The sequence below is a fragment of the Vombatus ursinus genome, unplaced genomic scaffold, assembly GCF_900497805.2.
Source record: "Vombatus ursinus unplaced genomic scaffold, bare-nosed wombat genome assembly UNPS02014830.1, whole genome shotgun sequence".
Taxonomy (NCBI): Eukaryota; Metazoa; Chordata; class Mammalia; order Diprotodontia; family Vombatidae; genus Vombatus; species Vombatus ursinus.
This window is the reverse complement of record NW_020954608.1, coordinates 14,875,448-14,903,303: the sequence shown is the minus strand read 5'-3', so window position 1 is coordinate 14,903,303 and position 27,856 is coordinate 14,875,448. Positions and strand designations below refer to the sequence as shown.

The window sequence follows — 27,856 nt, the reverse complement described above, 5'->3', positions numbered from 1 at the left end:
CATAACAGATGCATAAAAAAGGATTTGAGTGGAAAACCTACACAATCGCTGAGTTATTTTTCCCTTATTCTTTTTTTTTTTTTTTTGGCAAGGCAATTGGGGTTAAGTGACTTGCCCAGAGTTACACAGCTAGTGAGTGTTATGTGTCTGAGGCCAAATTTGAACTCAGGTCCTCCTGACTCCAGAGTGGTGCTCTAACCATTCACCACCTAGCTGCCCCTCCTTATTTTTTTCTCATACATATTTAAGTGAAGTTCTTCAACAACACCAGTATCACTAAGCCCTTGCCTCAGCAACACACACACAAAAAAATCTCTTCAGTTGCCACAATTTAAGAGGTGACAAAGTAAACCTCTACTCCTTATCTTTTACTTTTTATCCTTATATAAAATGTATTTTACAGCATGTGAAGAGAAAGGAGAGAAACAAAACAGAATGGAAGAAACATTTAGTTATATTTTTAAGTCAATCATGGTTCAACAAAAAGTTTTATTTAATAAAAGAAGTTATTGAAGACTTATTGTTCTGGAGTAATATAGAAAAGCATGTCACACAAAAAAAGTGGTGCTAGAAGAGGCAGTGAAGAAAAATTTTTTCCTATTAAATTTTGCTTAGACTATAAAGTCTCGGCTGACTCACTTTATATAATAATAAAGGAAATATAATGTAGATTTCTATCCACAGGCACTTAAATGTTTTTCAAAATGATCATGATTTGTCACTTTAAGTATAAAAAATGTCTGAATCCAGGTAATACCTCGACATCAACACGGATAAAGAAAACCAACAACTAATTATGATTTAAGTTATAACAGAACAAAGAAAAATATGCATATGCCTTTATAAAGATAAATTTCAAAAAAGAGTCAAGAAAATTTAAAGGTAGTTTAATTGATAGAATTCGTGAAGTATTCTTAAAATGGCTTAGGGTAAACCATAAAAACTAAAATTCACATTACACAAAATAAGTTTGGTTTGAAATTTAGATCAAGTTTAAAAACCTTGAAAATCTTTATCTTAAGGATGAACAAATAACCTCCTGTTATCAATGTGTACTTCTGGTGTCCAAAAATACAGCAAGCTCTGACTAAGCAATTTTTTAGGATACTGTAATAATTTTAAAAGAGTGAATGTTCAATTTTCAATTAAATTATATATTCTTAAATGCTTCTTCATAAGGAGTTCCACATACTGAAACTGTGGATTTGTTTTTTTACAAAACCTGCAATTTATCCCCCAAAATGCCGTATCAACGAGGTACACCCTCCACCCCATTTTACACTAAGGGATATATAAGAACACACTTATAAAATGCAATTTTTGCCTTCAGACTACACTTAGAGGGCAACTTCCACTTTGAAATCATGTAATGTTTTCTTCTACGTTTTACATGAACTCTCTTTTACTCATTTTCTTTCTCTACATATGAAATATGCACGGAACTATATGTATGTAAAAAATGGGAAATGGTAGAATAAAAATAAAGAATTTATTGGAAAAGTTCTTTAATTTGCCTAACCACCTTAAAATTAAACTACATATTAATTTTTATAAGACAATAAGGCCATTTCTCATTTTAAATCTTCATCATGTGCATTAACAGAAATCTTTTCAAACATACATTATTCTAAAGAATCAAAAGTTCCCCTGAGTGAATTCTGAGCCAAACAGATCTAGAATTTCTTTCACTTTAAGTCCTAATGTTTACCTCTTTCTATAATGTATTATGAAGAATTGGATGATAATAAGTAACCGAGGACCCAGGAAATGTAAAATATCAAAACCATGATTCCACTTAGGAGAGTCACATAGAAACACAGACAAAATCATTTTAATTTGAACAATTTTCTTTAATAATTTTCTCCAAATCATTAATTTTTTCTTTTACCAGTATATCTTTTGGATTGACAACTAAAAGAGGAAGGTTATCTAGAAAAACTAAGACCTAATTTCACATCTGATACTAGAATTATTAATCAAGTTTGATTTAGTCATTATTCAATGTTTCTTTAAACTTATTAGCTCCTTCACACTATTTACATTACAGCAATTGGGATGTCCAATAGACATCTCAAACTCAACATATCTAAAACAGAACTCATTATTCTCCCCAAACCCTCCCCTTTATCTAGACTATGTTTGAGCAAGGGTACCGCCATCCTTTCAATCAGATAACCTCACAACTTTGATGTCATCATTGACTTCTCACTCACAACTAATCCATATATACAATCTGACCCTTCTGTTGACTCACAAAACATGGTGCAGGCTCTAATTACCTTTTACCTGGACTACTACAATAGCCTTGCTAGTTATGCTCAGCTGCCAAACTGATCTTCCCAATGCACCAATCTGATCAAGTTAACTGTAAGTCCACCCAATGAACTTCAGTACCTCTTTATTACCACCAGAATCAAATAAAACATCTTCTCTTTGGCTTTTGAAGCCCTTCACAAGCTGGCCTCTTCCTGAATTTCCAGGATTCTTATACTTTACTCCCTACTCCACGATTCAATGACACTGACCTTTTCACTGTTCCTCAAACATGACACTCCATCAATTAACTCCTTGCCTGGAATACTTTTTCCTCCTCATCACAACCTGCTGGCTTCCCTGACTTCTTTCAAGATTTAGTTAAAAGTCCTCCCGTCAACAAGAGACTTTTATCAGTTCTCCCTGTTGCTAATGAATAAAGTAGAGATTGCCTCTGAGATTTCCCTCTGAGACTGACTTCTATTGCAACTGTAACTTATCTTATATGTACAATTTTTCTAATGTTGTCTCCCTCATTAGAATGGGAGCTCTTTAAGGGCAGAGACCCATATTTTTGCCTTTCTTTGTAACCCCAGAATTTAGCACAATGCCTGTTAGAAAGTAACATAAGTGTTTAATATATGCTTGTTGGCTCATTGATAATACTTCACAGTTTACGCAGGTCTTTATGGTTTCTGAAATAGTTAGTATGTATAACAGTCTAATTTCCAGATGAAAAGTCTCAGGCTCTGAAAGATTAAGTGATTTGAATATGAAAATACAGCCAGTATCTAAGGTCTCATGATTTCGAGTGGCTCAGTCTCTCCACTATGCTATCCTGCCTCTCATAACCAATTTTGTTCACTTTTTGCCAGGGGAGGAAAAAAAGTGTGTGTGTGTGTGTGTGTGTGTGTGTGTGTGTGTAATAGATATCATGCACATATATAAATATAATATATATACCTATGAATATATAACAAAAACATATATTAATTTATATTGTATTAATATTTGTTTTTGTTACTACATTAGTCACACATGACTTCACATTGTTTTCTAGGAAAATGTAGTTTGTGTAGGACAGAATCAACAATCATTTTACCCTTACATGTCAGCATTCAGGCAGCATTCTTATGCCTTTAAATGTCTGCTAGTATAACTGGATAACATCAGTAAAGAAAAAGGAACAAGTGAAAGAGGAAGAAATAAGTTTGATAAAGTGGAAGAGAGAAAAAAAAAGATGCATATGGGGGAAAGTAACTGCCTTAGATATTACTTCACACACAAACAATAAAATACTTCTCCCTGACTTCAGAGTAACTTATGAAATAGTCATGCATCATTTTTTGCTTTGAAAATAAAGAATGGAAGTTGAATTGCTATTTTTTTTTCTCTTCTGTTGAGTTTTGTTTCCTCTTTCTGATGGTTCCATCTATTGGTTTTAATTTTTACTTACAACATCACTAATGTGAAAATATGTTTAATATGAATGTAAATGTATAGCCTATATCAGATTGTGCGCCGTCTTGGGGAGGGCGCTGGGGAGGAAAGGGGAGAAAAATTTTAAACTCAAAAGCACATGGAAGTGATTATTGATAAATCAAGATAAATTAATTAAAAAAAAGAAAAGAAAGAATGACAATTTTTGCTGTGCTGATAAAGAACGATAATTTCATTCCTTTGCATCAACATCTTTCTTTTGGGAAGGATGGGAAAATTACTGAAAATAGATCATAATGATCCATAATTTTTAATAGTGTCTGTAATCAGCAACAGAAATATCACAAACTCATTCTTAACACAGATAACAAACTGCTATAGAATGCAAGTATTAGAACCAAAGTTAACATTCCTAATGCATTCAGAATCTTCAACAGCAATTCCTCTTTGATACCTAGTAACTTTCCTATTTTCCTCTTGGCTAGGAATTCCACATGTGAAGAAAATTTAACTATAACATACATAAGTTTCAGATCCATTTCAAACTTTTTTCTACTGTATTATCTCATTTCAAACATCAGCTTCTAAACACTATCTTACTACTGTTTCCAATTTAACAGTCCGGGGTATGCATAGTATATCTGCCAAAGTAATTTTCTTAATGTGCAGGTCTGACCATCTCATGCCCCTACTCAATAAATTCCAACAGTTCGCTATTACTTGGAGGATCAAATACTCTCCTTCCTCATGCCTGCTTCTGATAATCACTGGCTTCCTTTAACAAAACTCAACTTAAACACCACCTCCTGTTTTTCCCTTTAAGGCCATATATCAACTTAAATTTATGCTCTCTCTCCCAATATAATTTAATGTCTTTCTCATGATACAAAGTGCTACCTATTTCCAGATAGAGAGAAGACTGACCCAGAATGCGGTCTGAAACATAATTTTTGTTGGACATGGCCAATGATGGACTGTTATGCTTGACTATACATGTTTTTAACAGGTTATGTTTTTCTTATTTACTCAATGGGGGGGGGGGAGGTAAGCATGCACCAAAGAGGCATTGAGAAGGGCAGGAAGAAAAAAAATGTAAACAAAAAATTAAGTTTAAAAAATAAGACCTAGGTTCAAATCTTATTTTTATACTCTACAAAAATGACCCTGGTAAGCAATTTAACCTCTCTTGACCTCAGTTCTTCATTTATAAAATTAAGGGTTGGACTACCCAGCCTCTAAGGTCCCTGTTAGCTCTAAATCTATACTCTTTAAGATCCTATGATTGTTTTTGCTTTTTCTTTGTATCCCTGGAACTTAGCAGATGCCTGGTACTTAATAAGTGCTTGCTAACTGAATTAACTACGCATAAAATTTATACCACTACAACTTACACAATTGAATTAGAGAATAATTATTTAAGCCAGTAGGCTAAAACTCATCATTTAAAGTGACGTGAACATTAACCACTAGCTGATGTCCCGAACTGATGTAGTTAAGATTACATGGGGCTCCTGCTTCAAAGTCTTATAATCTATTCAGACAAAACACTTAGGCAAAGAAAAGCTAACAAAAGAAATAGCAATTAAAGTATCAAAAAATGTTAATCTTGACCTCTGTTCCTTTTAGACTAAGATCCTAGATAAGAAGTCACGAAGAGGAGAATATAGCTTGTACAAATTATGATAGAAGATCATCAAGGTACATGAGAAAAATAAAAATGGAAAGAGAGAGAAAATCTGGTTTTTTGTATGCTTTCAACAATCTAAATTGACCAATTACTTCTGTGTGTGTGTGTGTGTGTGTGTGTGTAGATATAGATACAGATACAGATATTAGCTCTGTTTCTCCCTTGAACTCTCATCCAATTATTACATAATTCTTTTACTTATGCAGATACAGAGATTTGCTATATTATCAGCTAATATCAAGGCTGATGAATTTGTCAGAATTTTAATAATACAGCAACAGACTTTGCCAGAACAGTAGCTGAGATACTAGAAAATTTAATGGTTTCTACTTTCACCCTTTGCCTTGCTCCCTTCACGCCCCTATTCAACTTTTATAATTCCATTCATGCAGGTTTTGTATTAAGAATTTTTAAATTAACTATTTTTAAAAAGGTACTTACAAGACTATTACCCTCTTATACCCTATCACCCTCTAAGGATAAAATTTAATCACAACTTGAAAACTGATCAAACATAAGAGATATCCAGAATTAGTATTCCTGAGCGTGACAAGAATGGGATAGAAAAAAAATTTATCTCCTGAATTTGTCTGAGATAGAAATTTCTTACAGAGAACTCAAGAGGGAACACTATTTTTTAAATGTCATTTTTCTTGTCACCAAAAGCATTCCACTATTCTCATATCTTACTAAAATGCCTTGGCCTTCTGTCATGGAATGTGTATCAAACTCTCAAAATCTGATAAAATAGTGTTGTAAAGTTGTAATGCTTCTCTCCTTAGGAAAATTAACTCCCTTTGAAATAGTTATTCACTACATTAAATAGTCCTCTTTAAATGTTCTTTCAAATAACATTCCAAAACATTATTGATAAAAAATGGTAAAACAGAATATTAATATTACCTATATTATATTCAAATCATAAATTTCTCATCATTTTGTTTAATCACTATTAAAATTCACCTACAAAACAAGCATGCATTTATTATTTATACAACTACAGTCAGGCAATAATATACACTAAACAAAATTATTCTGTAAGGACTTACCTTTTGGCAATAATTTGACTTCTCCATTCTCTTTCTTTATTTCATTTATTACTTTATGCTTCTTTTTTTCTTTTTGTTTCTCTTTTTCTCTCTCTTTAATTTTGTCTTTGATTTTATCTGTAGGGGGAAAAACTGTTCATGTTAAAAATGGTTACAGAAAATAGATACTTAAAGAACATGACAATTTTATATTTCTAAGAAACAAAGAAAACAAAACCAAAATATATCAGAACTTAAGAAAGGATTACCAAAAAAATGCACATCTTGATTGATGGTTTTACCAATTTGTTTGGTTCTATAACATTAAATGATGCACTCTAAGAAAGATTTTTCTCTTTATTTTTGTATATTTATTTAGTTGTCTTTTGATGGTTGTTTATACTAAAATTTTAGATGATTATAGATTAGATTTTATAACTAATGGCTTTAAAGTGACATATATTTGGATGCTGTTTGTGAAACTTTGAGGATTCCAAGGTATAAATACAGATTCTTTATGTATGGTAGTGAACATCACTTTTCTGAATATTTCTGGGCCATAATTATAAGAAATTATAATACAGTCCTGTACCTACAAAAGAACTTGCACTAAGCTGATATATCCTAAAGTTTCTTTTTTGTTAAACTAGTTGTTAATTGTTTCTATGTCAATAGTAAAGTACATAAAAATTCCAATTATGTAAGCTACGTTAGAATATTAAAAAAAAAGCAAACAGCTGATTCACAGTACAAGAAACATTTTTCTAGAAAAGTACAACTATGGTTCAGCCCTGTTTGCTCCTGTATATAGTTTATTTATGTGTCCTTGGGAAGACAATCATCACCAGCATATGAGAAGTAGACTTCTTACTGAATAATTCTGTAGGCACAGGGTAACATAATGGAAGAAAAAAGAGGAGCAGAATTAGCTCAGCCTCTCGGGCAGTGAGGAAGCACAGCAACAGTGACGTGAACTGCGGAGGTATCTTCTCCTATATGTGATGCTAGCAAGGCATGCCTCACTCATGTCTTTTCAGTACATTCTGTTCATCAGCTACTGTACTGTCTACTGTCTCTACTACAGTCTTAGGACACACATGTGCTGAGTCAAGGCTTTCAGGATCATTGAAAGCCACACAGCTGATCAGTGCCTTCTAAGGCAACTTTTGTCCTTTGAAAGTTATTTGGGTAAGGAACCAGCTATTTGGATATGAGATTCAACGCAACGAATACTTACTCAAAGCAGGATGGAATAGCTGGAATGATAGCCCTTATTTACCATTAAAATGAGAACAATAATACCTGTCCCACCTATCCTTCACAAGACTGAGATGAGAAAAGCACTCTCTACACAAGTCACTTTATTTCTCTCAGCTTCAGTTTCCTTAATGGAAAAATGGGAATAACATCTATCTCACAGGATTGTATTGAAACCTCCTTTATGTGTTGTCTCCCCCATTTGAATGTGAGCTCCTTAAGAGCAGGGAACTGTCTTGTTTTTCTGTTTGTAAACCTAGCACTTCACGTATTAGGGCTTAATAAATGCTTTTTCATTTATTCAAGTGAGATAATGTATGTAAAGTATACCTCACAAATATTGAAGTATTAGAGAAATATTATTAAAGTGTGCATTACTGTTATTATTACTTGCAAGGCACTAAGGGATTCAAAGGACACTACAGACTTTGCTCTCAAGGAGCTTACCATCTGATCATCATAAGAGGAGGGGTACACATAGTCAAAGATCACTCATATCTTGGAGAATATATTATGTTCAAAGAGAGTCCAGGCAAAATGTTAGGTGTGAAGAAGGGGCCAAAGAAAGCTTCAGGGAGGTGGCAACACCTAAGCAGGGTCTTGAATGAAGACAGGGACTTGAGAAGGACTGGAAGTTTTGGGGATCTGTTACAGGCAAAGGAGATGTCATGAGGTAAGACAAAGAATGGAGTACCATAAGAACAGGGGATATAGAGCAGTCCAATTTAACTGGAACCTATACTATGTGAAGATGGAGGATATGAAAAGATAGACAGGCCAAAAAGGGTAGTGATTTAAGACACACTGCTTAACACAGAATGTACCTGGCAACTAACTGAACATAGGCAATAAGGGAGAGAGGAAGAATCAAAGATGATTCAGATCTTCAGCCTATTAGAATGTGAGCCCCTTAAAAGCAGGGATTGTTTTTGTCTCTCCAGCACTTAGCACAGTGACTGGCACATGGTGCCACAATTAAAAAATGTTTACTGGGTAACTGAATAATTTGGAAAATGGTAGTAACATAAACAGAAATAGAGAAATTATGATATAAACGGGCATCTACTCCTTTTAAATGTCCCTGAGGGCAGCTAGATGTGACACAGTATATAGAACAACAAACTTGGAGTCAGCAAGACCTGAGTTCAAATACAACCTCAGATACTTACGAGTTGTGTGATCATGGACAAGTCACTTAACCTGTCTCAGTTTCCTCAACTATAAATTGGGGATAAAAACAGCACCTACCTCCCAGGGTTGTCATAACGATCTAATTAGATAATAATTGTAAAGCACTTACTACAGTGGCTGGTACACACTAAGTAACATATAAATACTGACACTCTATAAATGCTGCTATTATTATTGTTATTATTATTTCTGCTGACCAGGTTGAAAAGTCTGTGTTTTTGTTTGTTTTTGTTTTGTTCTGTTCTGTTTCAAAAAAACACAACAATGCACTCTTACTGGAAAAAAAAAAAAGATCCAATCCAATAGTTCAGTATTTGACCTCCTTACCTACTAGGTGGCACTCTATTATTGGCTCCAGAAACTGATTAATGAGGAATCCAAAGGCAATGAAAACTCAAGTGCCTTCTTCCCCTCCCCTGGAAACCTGCAACAAGTATCACTTACTCATGCGTGCGCGTGCACACACACACACACACACACAGAAAAGTACCAAGTGAAAGGAAACATGGCATAGTAAATGGCTGCCTCTGGGGTCAGAATATATATATGAGTTCATTTAATATTTTGATTTTAAAAAAACCTATGGACTTATAACTGCTTCATCAAGAAAGTAAAAAATACCTTGTAGAAACATTTTCTTTTAAAATGGTTAAAACTTCTGGCATTTAAATATGCAAGCTTCAGATATCCATAAAACTTCACTTACACGAAACACCAATTTTCTATAAGTTGCATAACTAAGGTATTACTGTATTTACTGTGGTTTCCATTAATCACTTTCAACTCTATCTAGGTTACAATGGGGGGAGGGGAGAATCAGAACTAGTAGGGGTCAAACAGTAGGTATAGAGAGAGAGAGAATGGGGGAACCAGAACAGATGAGAGATATCTATCTAGAGCCAGTCAGTAAAGGAATTAACAATATAACATACTTTACTATAACCTAAAGATTTCACTGTATTACAAAATGTTATTTTGTAATAACCTAACTCTTGCATTATTTATCAAATGTTAAATTATATTGTTCATAATATTTACTGAGGCAGGGAAACGTGTGATACAGTTCAGAAACATTTCCAAACATTTTTAATGTTACCTGAAAATTTACTTAATCACAACATGTCAGTTTAACATTCTTTTCAACTCTAAAAATTCTACATTCTATCCCATTCAACAATGATAAGAGATAATAAATATGGTTTTATCCTATTCGGTCCTCACACCCCACCAACTCCCTGCCAATCATCAACCGAGGGTTACTCCTACCACTTGCCTCCTCCACTTCTACTCAAAAGCTGATGAAGAAAGCTGGAAGGAGTCTCAACAACTGGACTGATTATGTCCATCACAATTTTGTATTGTTATGTAATCTCTACTGGGTTCTCACTGCATCATGACACTCCTCTTTAATTGATTTTGTATCTTATTTCTCTACAGAAGCCGTTCTAAACCACCTCTTCTCAAATCTTCCAGATCACTCCATTCTCCCCATTCTGAAAATCACAACTCATACTTTGCTGAAAGAAAATCTAGGAATTTAGTCTTCTTATCCCCTCCTAATCTAATAACTACTTGATATCATCCTCTGCTATTTCCTTCTTTTGTCTGGTCACCAATGAAGAAATAGTCCTTCTCATCAAGGCCGACCACGTTGACAAATATAATAATCCCATCCCCAGTTTTCTGTAGGAAATTGGCCCTACTATCATCCCTTTCTTTCTCATTTCCCAGTCAATCTACTGGTTGCTTTCTTAATGCCTACAAATACAGACAAGTGCTCTCCATCCTCATATAACCTTCTCTAGACACCAAGCTATTGTCCTATATTTCTCTCCTCTTTCTCAGCTAAACTCCTAAATAAAAGTTATCTACAATGCTTGATTCTACTTCCTCTCCTTTCACTATAATGGGGGGGGGGAAGTTGCCAAAAGAACTGAAATGCCAAGGGGACCAGATTACCAAGGACTTAGAATGCCAAATACATTAAACACTATACAATATTATAATTTGAGGTCTGCAAGTGCTATTCCTCCTTCATTTCTACTTTCCCCATTAATTCTTTTGACATGCTATATCTCCTGTTCCTCCAGATGAATTATTATTTTGCCTAAATCTATAAAGTTTCCCGTTGGTATTTTGGTAGGCACAGCAATTAAGGCAATATTGTCATTTCTATTATACTGTCATGGCTCAAGATATAAACATTAAATACCCTTTTAAATATTTAAGTCATTATTTCTTTAAGGATATTTTATAATTGTATTTACAAAGGTCTTTGAGTGTGTCTTAGTAGACTGACTCCCAGGTATTTTGGGCATTTTGTAGTTATTTTAAATGACACTTGCCTTTCTATTGTTTTATCTTGGATTTTCTTATTGTTATATAGAAATGCTATTGTTTTTTACAAGTCTTTTTTATATCCTGGCACTATGGTGAAATTACTGTATCAATTTCTTTGTTTATCTTCTAGGATATAACATTATTCGTAACAGCAAAAAACTGAAAACTATCTAATGATTATGAAATGGCTGAAACATACCCTAATATATGAATGTAATAGACTACTGCACCCTAAGAAAGTGAAACTATGAAAAATACAAGGAAATACAGGAAAATGTACATGAAGTGCAGAATGAGGAAAGCAGAACCAAATTTATAGATTTGGATAATAATTACATCGATAATAACTTCATCATGATTTAGATAAACATACAACTAGAAAAAGAAATAAGTTTAAAAGGGGACACAAACCAAAATAATGATTTATTACTACCTTGTTTAGGATAATACTTTAAAAATATGGTATATAAAGTTCACAATTTCATAAAGAATCATCCAAAATTTTTTAAAACCCAAAACCTTGCTGGAGGTGGTAGAGCATCATAAGGTGGCAATTTTCTATCAACATAAGGAAGAATGGGTTCTTTTTCTTGGGGGGGGTTGTAAGCTTCTTTTCAAAGGAAGTGTTCAACAAGATGCAGAAAGCCTACTTGGTGATGATGTCACTACAATTTTTTTTGAGGGTATAAAGCCTTTATGTTTTATATGTCCCCAAAAGCTTTTTAAAAGACATAATAAGTTCTCTATAGTTTCATCACAGCTATTTAAGTGCTAAACTCTCATCCTACATACATTCCGAAGAAGCCATTTTACATTTTGGTAGGTCAGAAACAGTAAAAAGAAGGGAGAGCAAATGCAATTACATAAGCATACGCAGAGACACAGAGATAATGTTCTACTACTGTACTGTTCTGATGCTTCACTGTAGCTTGAAGGTGACCCTGGATTTCAAAGACTATGCCCACAGACTGCAGACTTTAGTAGCTTTACCAAGCTGGAAAAGCTTAAAGTACAGTCTGGTGAAAACCTCAGTTAGGTGTATTGTCCAAGGACCAGTCTAGCAAGTTAACTTCTGAGACAGCCTTATCACCAGGCTGGCTACAGAAGATGACTTTTTCAACTACAGTAACTCTACTAAATTATAGAGGAGCTGTAACTTAAATTAGTGAAAAGAACACTGAAAAAGTTGTAGACCCTTCAAATATTGTAGTATACATACATATATATATATTATGTATGTACATATGTGTGTGCATCACTAATGGTTAGGAAAGTAACATTTTAAGAACAACAAAATGTTCAGATTTACATACAACAGTATTTTTGTACAGAGAATTAGGTAAGACAAAGGTCCTTATATAACAGGATTTTTTTACTTGATAAATGATAGAAATTTCATTATTAAAACTATAAGAATGCCCCACCTTCCCCTGCCATTAACCACTGATGTGGGAGCTACCACAGTCCCTGACAAGTCAGTTCATGTTATTGCCTTACTGTTATCTAGCTTTTATTTCTCTATTCTATTACTTTTCACCAGCTTCACAGAGCATGGTTCTTACTAAGAAAAAAAAAATGAGTTGCAGGCCACTCTAAGCACAGTTTTGATTTTATTACAGGACTGTATACTTAGACCTAGAAGGGACCTTAAAGGTCATTTAGTACAAACTCTCATTTCACCAATAAGAAAACTGAGTCTGAGAGGCAAAGGGATTTGTCCAAGGTCACTCAGGTAGTTAAGTAGCAGGGCTGAAATTTAAACCCAGGACCCCTGACTCCAAATCAACTCCATTATACTGCCTTCTATATGTCTGTTAAATAGCCTTTTGTGGCTGAAAACTAGAAGCCCATCTGTCACTTACAGAGACAGCATGGTATAATTAATAGCGAGAACCCTTAGGTTCAAATTCCATCTCAGGAAATTATTAGCCAAGTGACCCCAATCAAGACACTTTACTTCAGATCCTCATCAGTAAAACCAGGAGTTGCCCTTTATGGCCTCTATGATCCTAGTTATAGAGCTATGATCCTATGTTTAATCCTGAGAGGTGGGTGGGTGGGTGGGTGGGTGTGTGTGTGTGTGTGTGTGTGTGTGTGTGTGTGTGTGTGTGTATGTATTTTAAAGGCAGCATGGAAAAGTACATAGAGTGGGGGACTTAGGAGTATTTGAGTTCAAGTGACCAAGTCACTTAACCTTGATGTGCTTCAGTTTCCTCATCTATAAAATAAAAAGGTTAGATTTGATGGTCTTCAAAGTCCCTTCCAGTTCTAAATCTGTGATCCTATAAACACTTTTTCTAGGGTAACTAGAGTCCAAAGTTCCAAAACTACCAACCACAAACTCTTGGAATACGATTGATTGTAAAGTGGACACTACGTTACAATGAGTGATCTAAACTACCTATAACTGCCCATCAATTGGGGAAATATATGGGCATATTGTGGCATACGAATGTAATATTATTTATTGCACCAGAAAAACAAATGAGGAATTCAGAGAAACAGGAAAAATCATGTGAAGTGAGCTGAGTGAAACTGAACTATAACATACATAATAGCTACCAAAATATAAATGAATAGTCAAGAAATACTTATTAAGCATCTACGTGCCAATCATTGTGCTAGCACTGGGGGTGCAAATAAGAAAAAAATAGTCTCTGCCCTCAAGGAGCTTCTAATCTAATGGGGAAAGACAATACACAAAAGGAAGCAAAAAGGTGGGGGAAAGGGATGGGAAGAGGAAGGAGTTGCCACAAGGATACCTCTTAGTTCTAGCAGCTCAAAACTAAGCAAAGCAGCTGGTAGGAAATGAATAGTTGGCTAGGAATTCTAAACCTTCTAAAGGGAAGCTCTGGAAGGAGTTTTTTGTTCTACCTTCCAATCAGAAAGGAGAGACAAGGGGGAGCAGAGGCAGTATAGAGCCTATCAAAGCTGAAGCAATCTTCATGTCAATGGGATTTCTGGTGATGAGCTTATCCTGGAGGAATCCCCTCAGGATTACGGAGTAAAAACCAAGCAGAGCAGCTGGTAGGAAATGAAGAGAAAAAACAACAACAACAACAAAAAACACTAAAAGCTGAACACTATGTTTGTTCTCTGGAATCTGAACCTAGATTCAAATTCTGCTTATGATGCTTACAGACTAGATGTCATTGGTCAAGTTAACACCCCTGGGCCTCAGTTTTCTCATCTATAAAATGAAGAGTTTGGAGTAGCGACCTCTGAGGTCCCTTGCAGTTCTAGAACTATTAATACCTATGAAAATAACAAATCTCGGTCCCAGAGAAGAGATGAGGAAATAACGACTCACTCCTTTTGAGGACAAAGTGGGAGAAAGGGGCTGTGAAATACCATGAACACTGTCAAACAAGGTTAGCTGTGTTGCTTGGGTTTGCCTAATTGTTTTCATTTGTTAAAAAGGAAGGTTCATGAGATAGCACGGATGAGAGGTTGGAGAAGTATGTCCAAAAATGACTGTTGTAAAAACAAATAAGCATCAATAAAACTATTTTTAAAGCAGCCAGATATATCTGACCTTGCTTTCTGATTGGTTCATAACTTTGCCAGATATATAATCAAATATTCTGATTTTTAAGAGATGGTCCTCAAGTTTCATTGCTTACCTGTCCCTGCTAACCTATCTGATAAAATTTACTATATGAGTAAAACGAGATGGTGATATCAAAGGAGTTACTTTAATAAAAAAATCTCTTCAACACAAGTGTTCTACTTGGAATTTTTAAAGAAAACCCAAACGAAAAGAGTCTGATCTTAACGCTGCTATAGTTATTTGGTAAAGATTCCAACAACACAATCAGAATTTCAGAGCTAAACATTATTTATTATTTTCACAAAGAAATGAGTCATACAATATATACTTTACTTGAAAATAATCACCCTATGGAATCATAATTCTATCATCATTTTTACGTGGTATTTTATAATACTGGTCACAGGATGAGTTTATTCTGAATAAATCTTTACAGCATATCTGAGAAATCTGCCAATGAGCTGGCAGCATAGAATAGTCAAAAGGACAGCAGCCTTGAGGGTTATAAACCTGGCTTGTTATCTCCAGGATCATGTTTCCTTATTTTCAAATAAGCAGATTAGACTTCACGTTCCCCAAGGCACCTTTTAGTTCAAAATTTATTATTCCATGAAAATGACAAACTACTGGAGATTTTCTCATTGTGTTTGGTTCCAATATAAACTGTGGCTATTCAGGATTTTATGATTAAGGTGTTACTACCTATTCCTTTTATTTTGCTTTAAAACAACCAAATTCAAGGGTTTGGGGTAAGACAATTATATATAAAATGCCAGGTAATAATGTTCCATGCTTTGCATAATTCATGCAAAAAAATTTCTTCATGAAGATACATGAAGAAAGTTCACATCAAAAGGCACTTTTTTCTTACTCTTCTGAAAAGACAGACAGACTGCTTTGGCTAAAGTCACTAGAATAGAAAAAGGAACAGAAGGTTGAAAACAATTCTGCGACAGTTAAGGATTAACCAATCCTAAATGACAGTACCAAGACTGTCTTAGGAAAATAAGATACAGGAAAAGCTGTTAAAAATACATGTCCAGATTGTGACATGATTTAAGAAGAATAGTAGCTAGAAGAAAATAGCAAAATGAAAATGAGTGAGGAGAGATAAGAGTTACAGAATACACACAAAAGCAAAGTAAAAATATTACAATAGGCCTAAAATAATTAGGTGTTCTTGACAGTTGTATGGTTACAAGTCTTGGCATATGGCATATTACAGTCTGTGAAGAGTTAAAAATGAATATTACATGAGAACAATGGAGAGGTACATGGCAGGTACAAGCAGGGTACAACATAATATATATAAGAAATCTCAAAGAACTGAAGTAAAATATTTCACCGGGGAAATGTATGAACAAAAAAGATGTTCTGGTCATCACACAGCAAGGGGTAGGGATAACAGGGTGAATGGCCCAAGTGCTATGCTGGCATCCTTGAGGTGTCAAGAGAAATCAAGAACAGAAATCATTACCATCACCCAGGCTCTTACGGACAATCTGCAACTCTTCTAATTCGTATAGTTAATGCCAGGGGGAATAAACCAGTTCTGTAGCTTTCCTAGCAATTGGCCTATGTGACCCCTGTGTCACATAAATGGAAACATTATTGCTCTATACTTTTCCAGTAGGATTTTCCTAGCAACAAAAAGCTAAGTCTTAACACATAGACAAATTATCTAAAGTCATTTTTAAACCAAACTGCCGACTACAAAATCCTTTCTGGACTTAAGTAACTTTCATTGAGTGCAGTATCTATCTTCAGCGACAAAAAAACTGAGTATCATTTCATATTGCTAACTGGTATTGTACATACTGTCACAGAAATCTATTTACTATTCTAAATATCCAATTTAGAATGTTCTTCAAAAAAAAATTTGTGAATACAAGAGAAGCTTGCATATTAAGAAACATAACCTCATAAGCATTACATGACATACATAAGTAACTAACATAAATTTAAAGAGGTACATTAAAAGAAATATAAATAAGCTACTATGGGTAAGACAGAAATCACCATTTTGAGGGGGACAGTAGGATCAGAGAAACATTCATGGACAAAAATTTTGAACTGGGTCTTTTAAGAACAGGTAGGATTTCAAGACATAGAAGAGTAGAGGGCATAAGGAATACCAGGCATTGGGAATGGCATAACAACGTATCGATATTCAAGAGACAGCAAGTTCCAGTCTATCTGAAATACAGAGTACATCTGACAGAGAACAAGAGCTATTACATCATGTACCAATCTGGACACGATATATGGACTAATCTTGGAGTTAGATGACCTGGGCAACCTAGTTACTCTCGATAAACTGAAGTCCACTGGCCCAAATGAACTTCATCCTCATGTATAAAAGTAACTGTCAAATGTGACTGCTGAGCCATAGTCAATAATATTTTTAAATTTTAGGAAAACAGGACAGGTATCACAAAAATGAATAAGAACAAACACTGTACTGACTTTCAAAAAAGGTAAAGAGAACAGAGTCTGCAAACTATGGGCTGGAGAGCTCGACTTTGATTCCTGAGAAAATTCTAGAAAGGATCAGAGATGATTGGTGAACAACTAGAAAAGAAAGTGATCATAAACAGACTTCATCAAGAACAGGTCATGCCAGCGTAACCACATTTCTTTTTTGACAGGTTTACAAAACTACTAGATAAGGGGAATGTCGTGAATATAATTTACCTGTATTTGACAAAAACTTCTGTTAAAGTATTTCATACTATTCCATTGAGAAAATAAATGGAAAGACATGAATTCCACAATAATATAATCATATGAATTTAGAATTAGTTTGAGGGAAGAGGAAGGGCTTAAGCATTTATACAGTACCTACTATGTACCAGAAAGTACCATGCTAAGAGTTTTTACAAATATCTCATTTGATTCTCTCAACAATTCTGCAAGGTAGGTGCTATTATTATACTCATTTTACAGCTGAGGAAACAGGCTGAGAGAAGTTAAGTGATTTGATCTGGGTCACATGGCTAGTAAGTATCCAGGGCTCAATTTGAACAAAGGTCTTCCTGACTCCAGGCCCAGCTCTCTTATCTGCTGTGCCAACAGCTGCTTTGTTTGATGGCTAAACCCAAAAAATGATTGCTATTGGTTTCATGTCAATGTGGCAGATCTCAAATAACGGACCCAGCCCTACGCTATTTAACATTTTTATCAATGACTTGGACAAAGTCTGCTTAACAAATCTACAGATAATACACTGCACAATAAGAGTAAGGATCCAAAAGGATCTTGACAGACTAGACTAGATAAAAGTGTCTTGGATGGCTACAAGCCAGCTACAATACTGAGAGTGAGGCCTGTATCAGATTAAAATGTGACTGGGAAATGTTTAACAAAATAAATACAGATAAAAGATAAGATTATATAAATGGATGGCATTCTGAGTCAATATGTGGCCCTAAGGATCTGTTTCTATTTGAGTCTGACACTTTTGAGCTAAACTTAATTAGATAATATTGAATAGGGATTTGAAGTCCTATGCTTGGGTTAAAAAAAAATCAGCTTCAGAAGTACAAGTTCTAGAGGGTACAATTAGGCAACAGTTTGTCTGACAAAGAGCTAGAGGCTTTGGTGGACTATAAGCTCAATGCGACTGAGCAGCGTGAAGTAAAAAAACTAACGCAACTATGGGCTACTTTAAGAGGGACATAGCTTCCAAGAATAGAGATGTATGAGAGATAGCTCCGTTTTCATCAGACCATCTTCTGTAATTCTGGGTGCTAGAGTTTATAAAAGACATTAATATGATGGAAAGAATCCAGAAAAGAGCAACTAAACAGTGAAGGGACTTGAGTCCATGACAGATCGGCATGAGGTGAAAGAACCAGGTATGTTTAGCCTAGAGACTTCAAAGTGAGATGTGATAGCCATCTTCCAAGTATCTGAAACGCCGTCACAAGGAAGAGGGATTATATTTGTCCTATTTAATGCAAGAGACCACTCAGGACCAATACGTCGATGTTGTAAAAAGAGCAAATTTAGGCTTAATACCAGGAAAAACTTCTTAATAATTAAAGCTGTCCCAAACAAGAATGTGCTACCAGGTAGTGGGTTCCTCCTCCTTGAATGAATGAATAAGCATTTATTAAGTGCTTAGCTCTGGAAATACAAATATAAAATATAAAATACAAACATAAAAATCAAGGGCATTCCTTGCCCTCAAGGAGCTTACATTCTAATTGAGAAAGGTAACACATATAGGAAGTTTAGACTGAAAAGTCTAAAACAGATATTTAATGAGTTCATAGGAGTGTGAGAGTGACACACTCTTTCCAGCAGAAAATGAAGTAATAATTTGGTTATAGTTCTAAAAGTACGAAGTGGTGGGATGTGCAGAGGATACTCACATTGGGAAGGCAACAGATGCAGGGTGTCCCCAAAATCCTAGTGTAGTTTCAAGTTATTAATGCTTATACTGGGATTAGGATTAGGATTAAAGTTTACAACTGCACTAAGATTTTTGGGACGCCCTGTATAATGGTATACACGAGGCACTCACCAATCAGGAAACTGGGGCTCTGAGCCAGAAGTAACTATTTTTTTTTAAATTTCATTTTTGTTTTCAGTTCACATTCTCTCCCTCCCTTAATCCCTTCATCGAGAAAGCAAGAAATACAGTAACAATTATACCTATGCAGTCATGCAAAACGTATTTCGTATTAGCCATATTCTAGGAAGGAAAAGAGAAGGAAAAAATATGATTCACTCATCAGTTCTTTATCTGGATGTGAACAGCATTTTAGATCACAACTTTGGAGTTGTGGTGGATTATGGTTTTGTTCAGTTACAAAGTCTTTCACAGTTTATTTTTCTTACAATATTGCTGTTATGTGTTATGCTTACTCCATTTTCTAAGGCAGAAGTTATAAAGCTGAAGGGTTTAAGTTCTCCAGGGCCTCTGGTCCCTTCTGCAAGGTGGCTGCTGACAATGGCCAAGTAGTAGAAATATTCAAATACAGGCTAGACAACCACTTTTCAGGCATGTTATAGTAGAGATTCTTTCAGGTATGAGTTGGACAAAATGGCCAGAGGTCTGTTCCAGCTTTCCAATTAAGGGCTTCTATGATTCCTGCCTTAGATACTTACTGTCTAACCAGGTAAGTCACTAAACCCCTCAAAGGTTCATTTGTAAAATGAGATTCTACTACTTAAATTTCATACTACATACATAGAGGGTTACTGTGAGAAAGTCAAGTCAACAAGTATTTATTAAATACCCACAGTATGTTACGCAGGAAAACATTCTGCAAACCTTAAAACATTAGAAGTCAATTACTATTAAAACTAGAAAACCTTTACTCTAGTTCGAAAGCATTATGGAGAAATGAACCTTTGACATTCACCTACTGTAATATCTTGAGTGTAGAGCACAATACTCAATAAAGTATTTTTAAAGAATGACTAACAGATTTCCATGTGCACCTAAAACATATATCAACCAGGAAAGCCGAGTATTTATGAATTAGACCTACATAAGGCACCTAATTATAATTTATCTTTAATATTACAGGAAAATCACTAAAAAATTAATTCAACTTTTACATCAATTTTTATATGATAATAAAAACCAGCATTTCAAAAGATGCTTAATTTCATTGATATAGATCAATTGTTCTCAAAGTTTTGTCCTCAGACCCCTGGGAGTCTACAAGATCCTTTCTATGAATCAGTAAGATCAAAACTATTTTCACAATTATTACTGACACATTATTTGTCTGTTAAAATAAATCTTATCATGATGCTTGATTTTCTTCATGTATTTCAACCAAAACATAGCACAGATTGAATGCAGGAAGAGATAAAAATTCAGAAGTCTTCTATTAAGTCAGACATTAAAGAGATTTGCAAAAATATGTAAAATAATACCATTCTTCTCACTAACGTTTTCTTTTGGAAAATATAGTATGTTCCCTTACTCAGATAGTGAAAGGTTTTAAGTATATTTTATGTGAATTTAGCTCATAAAATTTTGAGGAAAAACACTGTGTGGTCTCCTTCACCTTTTTACTTACAGCACAGTGGAAATGCAGGAAGAGAGGTGAATGCAGAAAGAGACTAAAGTATGGAAAACCTAGATTCCAATCCCACCTCTGACACACGTTAGTTCTGTGACCCTGGACAAATCACTTAACCTCTCAGTGCCCCCAGAAAATGGTCTAAACCCATATATTTTAGACCAGTTGTTAATACACATTGCCAACCACATTGTCTTCACTAGGCGGAGGAAGATGGGGAAGCAAGGGGATAAGCATTTACATATCACCATATTAGGTGCTCAACCAGGAGTGGGGAACCGGTGGCCTTGAGGCCACATGTGGCCTTCTAGCTCCTTAGGTGCCTTCTGACTGAGTCCAAGTTTCACAGAACAAATCCTTTTATTAAGGGGATTTGTTCTGTGAAGTTTGGATTCAGTCAAAGGGCCGCACTTGAGGACCTAAAGGGCCACATGTGGCCTGAAGGCCACAAATTCCCCACCCCTATGCTAAGACACTGATATAAGTGATTTCATTTGATCCACCAGGAATACCTAACATCAGTAAAATAACATACTGATACAAAAAAAAAAAATCCAGTACCTACTCTAGTGTCTTGTATGAAGCAGACAACTGGTAAATATCTGTCAACAAATTGAATTCAACAATAAGAATCATTCATGAGCAGGATGAATTCATTGACTGATTCCAGTTAACATTTCCTAAAGTGACTTAAAAGTTAAACAGCATCCTTTTTCCTTTAAATCTGATGCTAGGTAGTAGTTATGGGCCAAGACAGAAAAGACATAAAATATGAAAAGGTAATCTTTAATTTAACAGGTTACCAAAAGAAGTAATACTTGGAATGTTTGAAATAGGGTGGTAGAGTTGATAGAGTTCTAGGTATGGCAGGCTATATAAGATTCTCAATATAAATCCTACTTCAAGATACTTATTAGCTGTGTTACCACTTGCAACTCACTTAAGCCTCGGTTTCCTCATCTATCAAATCAAGACATTAATACCTCTGGCAAAAAGGATCAGATGAGATGACATACTAAAGCACTTAGCCAGTTATTATTATGACAACTAAGGTGGAAAGTTCACATATTTTACTCATTGTTTACTGCTGTTACACAGCATAATTATTTTTTAAAATAGAATCATAAATATAAAACTGGACAAGACCTCAGAAGCCAACTAACCCAACGTCCTTATGGGGGGGGGGGGGGGCGGCAGGGATGGGGAAGCAATTAGGGTTGAGTGAATTGCCCAGAGTTACAGAGGTAGTAAGTGTATAAGGCCAAATTTGAACTCAGGTCCTGCACTCTTTAGGACCGGTACTCTATCCACTTCACAATCCAGCTGCCCCCCAAATCCCCCATATTACAAAAGACGTTAAGTGACTTCCTCTGTCACAAGTAGGCAGTGACAGAAGTGGGACATAAACATTGGTGTTCTGTCTAAATCTAAATCCAAAGCTTTATAAACTATGTCATGAATGCTGTATACTTTATAACAGGAATATAAATGAATTCGGGCAGCTAGGTAGCACAGTGCATAGAGCGCCAGGCCTGAAGTCTGGAAGACTCATCTTCCTGAGTTCAAATACAGCTCAGACATTTAGTAGCTGTGTGACCCTGAGCAAGTCACTTAACCCTGTTTGCCTCAGTTTCCTCATCTGTAAAATAAGCTGGAGAAAGAAATGGCAAACCACTCCAGTATCTTTGCCAAGAAAACTCCAAATTCATGACCCAAATTGGGTCATGAAGAGCCAGACATGACTGAAACAACTAAACAACAACAACAAATTCAACAATGAACCAACACATACTTTTTTTAGGTATTATTTATGAACTATAACTTTCCACACAGTATTTTTCATATCTTGGTATTTTACTACCTATGATCCTATCTACCCTTCCCAGTGGTTGTTGTAAGGATCAAATGAAATATCTGTAAAGCTCTTTAGAAACCTTAAAGTGATATAGATATATAATGTAATATATATAAATGCTAGCTGTTATTATTAATATAATAATAATACATATATAAGTACCCTAAATTTGCAAAACATTTTATACACATCCTTTCATTTTCAGCCTCACCACACCCTTTTAAGGTAGGTACTACAGATTATTCTAGTTCAGCTCCTTTTTCTTAGGAATTTAAGAAACTGAGGACCAGAGACAAGTTAGGGCAAGGTCTCCATTTCTGTGGATAGCTAGGTGACACAGCAGGAAAAAGGGTAGAAGGGGGGAGCCAAGATGGCAGAGTAAAAGCAGTGACTTGCTTGAGCTCTCCCCCAAACTCCTCCAAATACCTATAAAAATGGCTCTAATCATATTCTAAAGTAGCAGAACCCACAAAAAGACAGAGTGAAACAAATTTACAACCCAAGACAGCCTGGACGGTTGATCAGAAAGGTATATTGGGTAGGGCAAGGAGAGAAGCATAGTTCAGTGTGGGCGCGCAGGCCTCACTGAACCTGGAGCGGGCCTCAGAGGACTGAATCATGGGCAGCTGTGGCAGTTTTCAGACTCCTCAACCCATGAATGCCAAAGACAATTTAGAAGGTCAGCGGGAAAAGTCTGCATCTTCGGTGAGAGAGAGAAGCAGGGTCCCAGCCCTGGCCCCAAGCCTGGCCCTGGGGCAGCGGCTGCTTCCAGAGCTTCCAGCCCACATACTGAGAGGGAATCCAGTCTCTCTGCTGGTGCAGGATTCTCTTGCTTTGCCCATACTTGGATCTAGGTCACAGTTCTAGATGGCAGTCCTGACACAAGGAGGAGCACTGGTGTGGTAGAGCTTGTAGTGGCAGGGGAAAGGAAATCCTCCTCACAGTTACAAGGCAGAAAAGAGTGCTTGTGGTCACTCATAGACCAGAGCAAAGGCCAGAAAAGGAGTAAACACCTCGCCCTTGATCATAGCACCTTGGAAGAACTGAAAATTTACAGGTTCTGAGAAGTATCTCTAATAGCTGCACAACACCTCCAAAGCTTGGGACAGTATATTCTCCACACTGGAAGCAGAACCCTACCTTAACAAAGAGTTTATAACTCAAGTAATTGGCTGGGATCATGAGCAAGCAGCGCAAAAAGAGTCAGACCATAGAATCTTACTTTGGTGACAAAGATCAAAACACACAAACAGAAGAAGACAACAAAGTCAAAGATCCGACATCCAAAGCCTCCAAGAAAAATATGAATTGGTCCCTGGCCATGGAAGAGCTCAAAAAGGATTTTGAGAAGCAAGTAAGAGAAATAGGGGAAAAACTGAGAGTGATGCAAGAAAATCATGAAAAACAAGTCAACAGCTTGCTAAAGGAGACCCAAAAAAATACTAAAAAAAAAAAACCTTAAAAAATAGCCTAACCCAAATGGCAAAAGAGGTCCAAAAACCCAATGAGGAGAAGGATGCCCTGAAAAGCAGAATTGGCCAAATGGAAAAAGAAGTCCAAAAGCTTACTGAAGAAAATACTTCCTTAAAAATTAGAATGGCGCAATTGGAAGCTAGTGACTTTATGAGAAATCAAGACACTGTAAAAACAAATCCAAAAGAATGAAAAAATAGAAAACAATATGAAATATCTCATTGGAAAAATAACTGACCTGGAAAATAGATCCAGGAGAGAGAATTTAAAAATTCTTGGACTATCTGAAAGCCACGATCAAAAAAAGAGCCTAAACATCATCTTTCAAGAAATGATCAAGGAAAACTGCCCTGATATTTTAGAACCAGAGGGCAAAATAGAAATGGAAAGAATCCACCAATCACCTCCTGAAAGAGATCCCCAAAGGAAAACTCCTAGGAATATTGTAGCCAAATTCCAGAGTTCCCAGATCAAGGAGAAAATATTGCAAGCAGTCAGAAAGAAACAATTCAAGTGTTGTGGAAACACAATCAAGATAACACAAGATTTAGCAGCTTCTACAATAAGGGACCGCAGGGCATGGAATACAATATTCCAGAGGGCAAAGGAGATAGGATTACAACCAGGAATCACCTACCCAACAAAACTGAGTATAATCCTGCAGGGGAAAAAATGGTCATTCAGTGAAATAGAGGACTTTCAAGCATTCTTGATGAAAAGACCAGAGCTGAATAGAAAAATCTGACTTTCAAATACAAGACTCAAGTGAAACATGAAGAGGTAAACAGGAAAAAGAATTCTTAAGAGACTTAATAAGGCTGAACTGTTTACATTCCTGCATGGAAAGATGATATTTGTAACTCATGAGATGTTTGTCGGTATTAGGGTAGTTGGAGGGAAAAAATTATATGTATGTATATAGATATAGACAGATAGATAGAGGGCACAGGGTGAGTTGAAGATGAAGGGGTGATATCTGGAGAATAAAATTAAGGGGTGAGAGGATTATACTGGGAGGAGAAAGGGAGAGGTAGAATGGGGTAAATTATCTCACTTAAAAAAAAGAAAAGGCTCTTCTTACAGTGGAGGGGAAATGGGGGAAGGTGAGAGGGAGTGAGTGAATCTTATTCTCATCGGATTTGGCTTAAGGAAGGAATAACATACACACTCAATTGGGTATGGAAATCTATCTTGCCCTACAGGAAAATAGGGGGGAAAGGGACAAGAGAGCAAGGGGATGATAGAAGGGAGGGCAGACTAGGGGAGGGGGTAATCAGAAGCAAACACTTCTGAAGAGGGACAGGGTCAAAAGAGAGAAGAGAATAAATGGGGGCAGGGACAGGATGAAGGGAAATACACTTAGTTTTCCACAACATGACTACTACGGAAGTGTTTTGCATGACTACACATGTATAACCTGTATCGAGTTGCCTGCCTTTTCAATGAGGGTGGGTGGGAAGGGAGGAAGGGAGAAAATTTGAAACCCAAAGTTTTAAAAACACGTTTTAAAAAAAATTGTTTTCACATGCAACTGGGAAATAAGAAATACAGGAAATGGGGTATAGAAATCTATCCTGCCCTATAAGAAAATAGAAGGGAAAGGGATAAGAGAAGGGGGGGTGAGATAGAAGGGAAGGCAGATTAGGGGAAGGGGTATACAGAATGCATGCCATCTTGGGGTGGGGGGAGGGGAGAGATGGGGAGAATATTTGGAACTCAAAATCTTGTGGAACTGAATGCTGAAAACTAAAAATAAATTAAAAAGAGGCAAAATTCAGAGAAAAAGAAAAAGAAAAAGAAAGAGGGCCAGGCCTGGAATCAGGAAGACTAATCTTCCTGAGTTCAAATCTGGCCCCAAACACTTTCTAATTCTGTGACCCTGGGCAAGTCACTTCACCCTATTTTCGTCAGTTTCCTCATCTATAAAATGAGCTGGAGAAGAAAACGGCAAACCACTCCAGTATCTTTGCCAAGAAAATTCCAAATGGAGTCACAAAGAGTTGGATACAACTAAGAAATGACTGAACAAATTCCATTCCTGTATATGAAAGAGCTTTAAGAATATTTTTTTCCATCCTTGAACTACAGTGTGGACCAATAAGACATGTAAATTTTCTACCACAAACCACTGTGTCTGACTACCCTCAACATGGCAACTCTAGGCAGGTGAGAGGGCAAGAAACCAAGGAAAAGAAACAATCTGAGGACAGCTGTAGAACACAGGTAGGAATAGTCAGGTTTTAAGTTATTTGAGAGAAAAAGTATTCTGGACCAATAAATATCTGCTACAAGGTGATACAGGTCAACAGACCAGCAGTTAGCAAACTTTTCTAGGGTCTTCATCTTCCAAGGATCACATTTTATTTTCTCAATGTCTCTCTTAAAACACAGCATACCGAACTGAACATAATACACCAGATGTGATCCAATCCAGATTCCAATGGAGATTGACTAGTGTCAAATAGACCATTACCTTCCTTTTTCTATATATAGGCTAAAGATGACACAAGGCTTTCTGGCTGCCATATCAAACGACTACTAAAAACAACTAATTCACATTCATATAAAATGGTATTATGCCAGGTTATTTCCAATCTAGATTTATACATTTGATTTTTTTTTTTGGCATAGTACAAAACTTGAAATTTATTTATATTTATTCCGGGTTTTTCTGTTTTGTTTTGTTTTTTACTAGGCAATGGGGTTAAGTGACTTGCCCAGGGTCACACAGCTAGTAAATGTTACGTGTTTGAGCAGGATTTGAACTCTGGTCCTCCTGACTCCAATGCCAATGCTCTATCCACTGCGCCACCCAGCAGTCCCCTTATTTATTCGATCTTGTTAATTCCAATCCATTAGTTCTAGCCTATCTTTTTTTTTATTAATTTATTTTTAGTTTTCAACACTCATTTCCACAAGATTTTGAGTTTCAAATTTTCTCCCCATCTCTCCCCTCCCCCACCCCAAGACGACATGCATTTTGAATACCCCTTCCCCCAATCTATCACCTCCCCCATGCCTTCTCTTATCCCCTTACCCTTCTCTTTTCCTGTAGGGCAGGATAGATTTCTACCCCTTTGCCTGTATATCTTATTTCCCAGTTGCATGTAAAAACAATTTTTAACATTCGTTTTTAAAACTTTGAACTCCAAATTCTATCCCTTCCTCCCTCCCCACCCACCCTCACTGAGAAGGCAAGCAACTCAATATAGGTTATACATGTATAGTCATGCAAAACACTTCCATAGTAGTCATGTTGTAGAAAACTAATTAAATTTCCTTCATCCTATCCCGCCCCCCCCACCTTTATTCTGTTTTCTCCTTTGATCCTGTGCCTCCTCAAGTGTTTGTTTCTGATTACCCCCTCTCCCAATCTATCCTCCCCTCTATCATTCCCTTCCCTCCTATTTTCCTGCAGGGTAAAAGATTTCCATACCCAATTGAGTGTGTATGTTATTCTCTCCTTAAGCCAAATCCAATGAGAGTAAGGTTCACTCATTTCTTCTCACTTAGAAGACCCCACAGGATTAGGAAAGTGTTAACTTGTTGTATTTCAAAATAATAAAATCAAAGTTCCACTAAGGAAATGTGGTAAGAAGTTTTATGAATTCATAAACTAGTAGTATAAGTCAAGAAGAAACACTAGAGATTTTCCCACTATAAATAAGGATAAAGCAGAGCATTTTATTCTTACCCAGCATTTTTAATGCTTATAAACATTAAGAGATTATTCAAAAA

The 27,856-nt window shown here is 36.0% G+C and overlaps 1 protein-coding gene across 1 annotated transcript in view; it reads right to left on the bottom strand.

Annotated features, from left to right (window-relative positions):
- RSBN1L (round spermatid basic protein 1 like) overlaps positions 1-27,856 on the bottom strand; it is an 85,929-nt gene that overhangs the window by 47,487 nt on the left and 10,586 nt on the right. Inside the window, exon 2 of the mRNA XM_027838522.1 lies at positions 6,430-6,546. Coding sequence (XP_027694323.1) covers positions 6,430-6,546 — 117 coding nt within the window. The remainder of the gene's footprint in view (positions 1-6,429; positions 6,547-27,856) is intronic.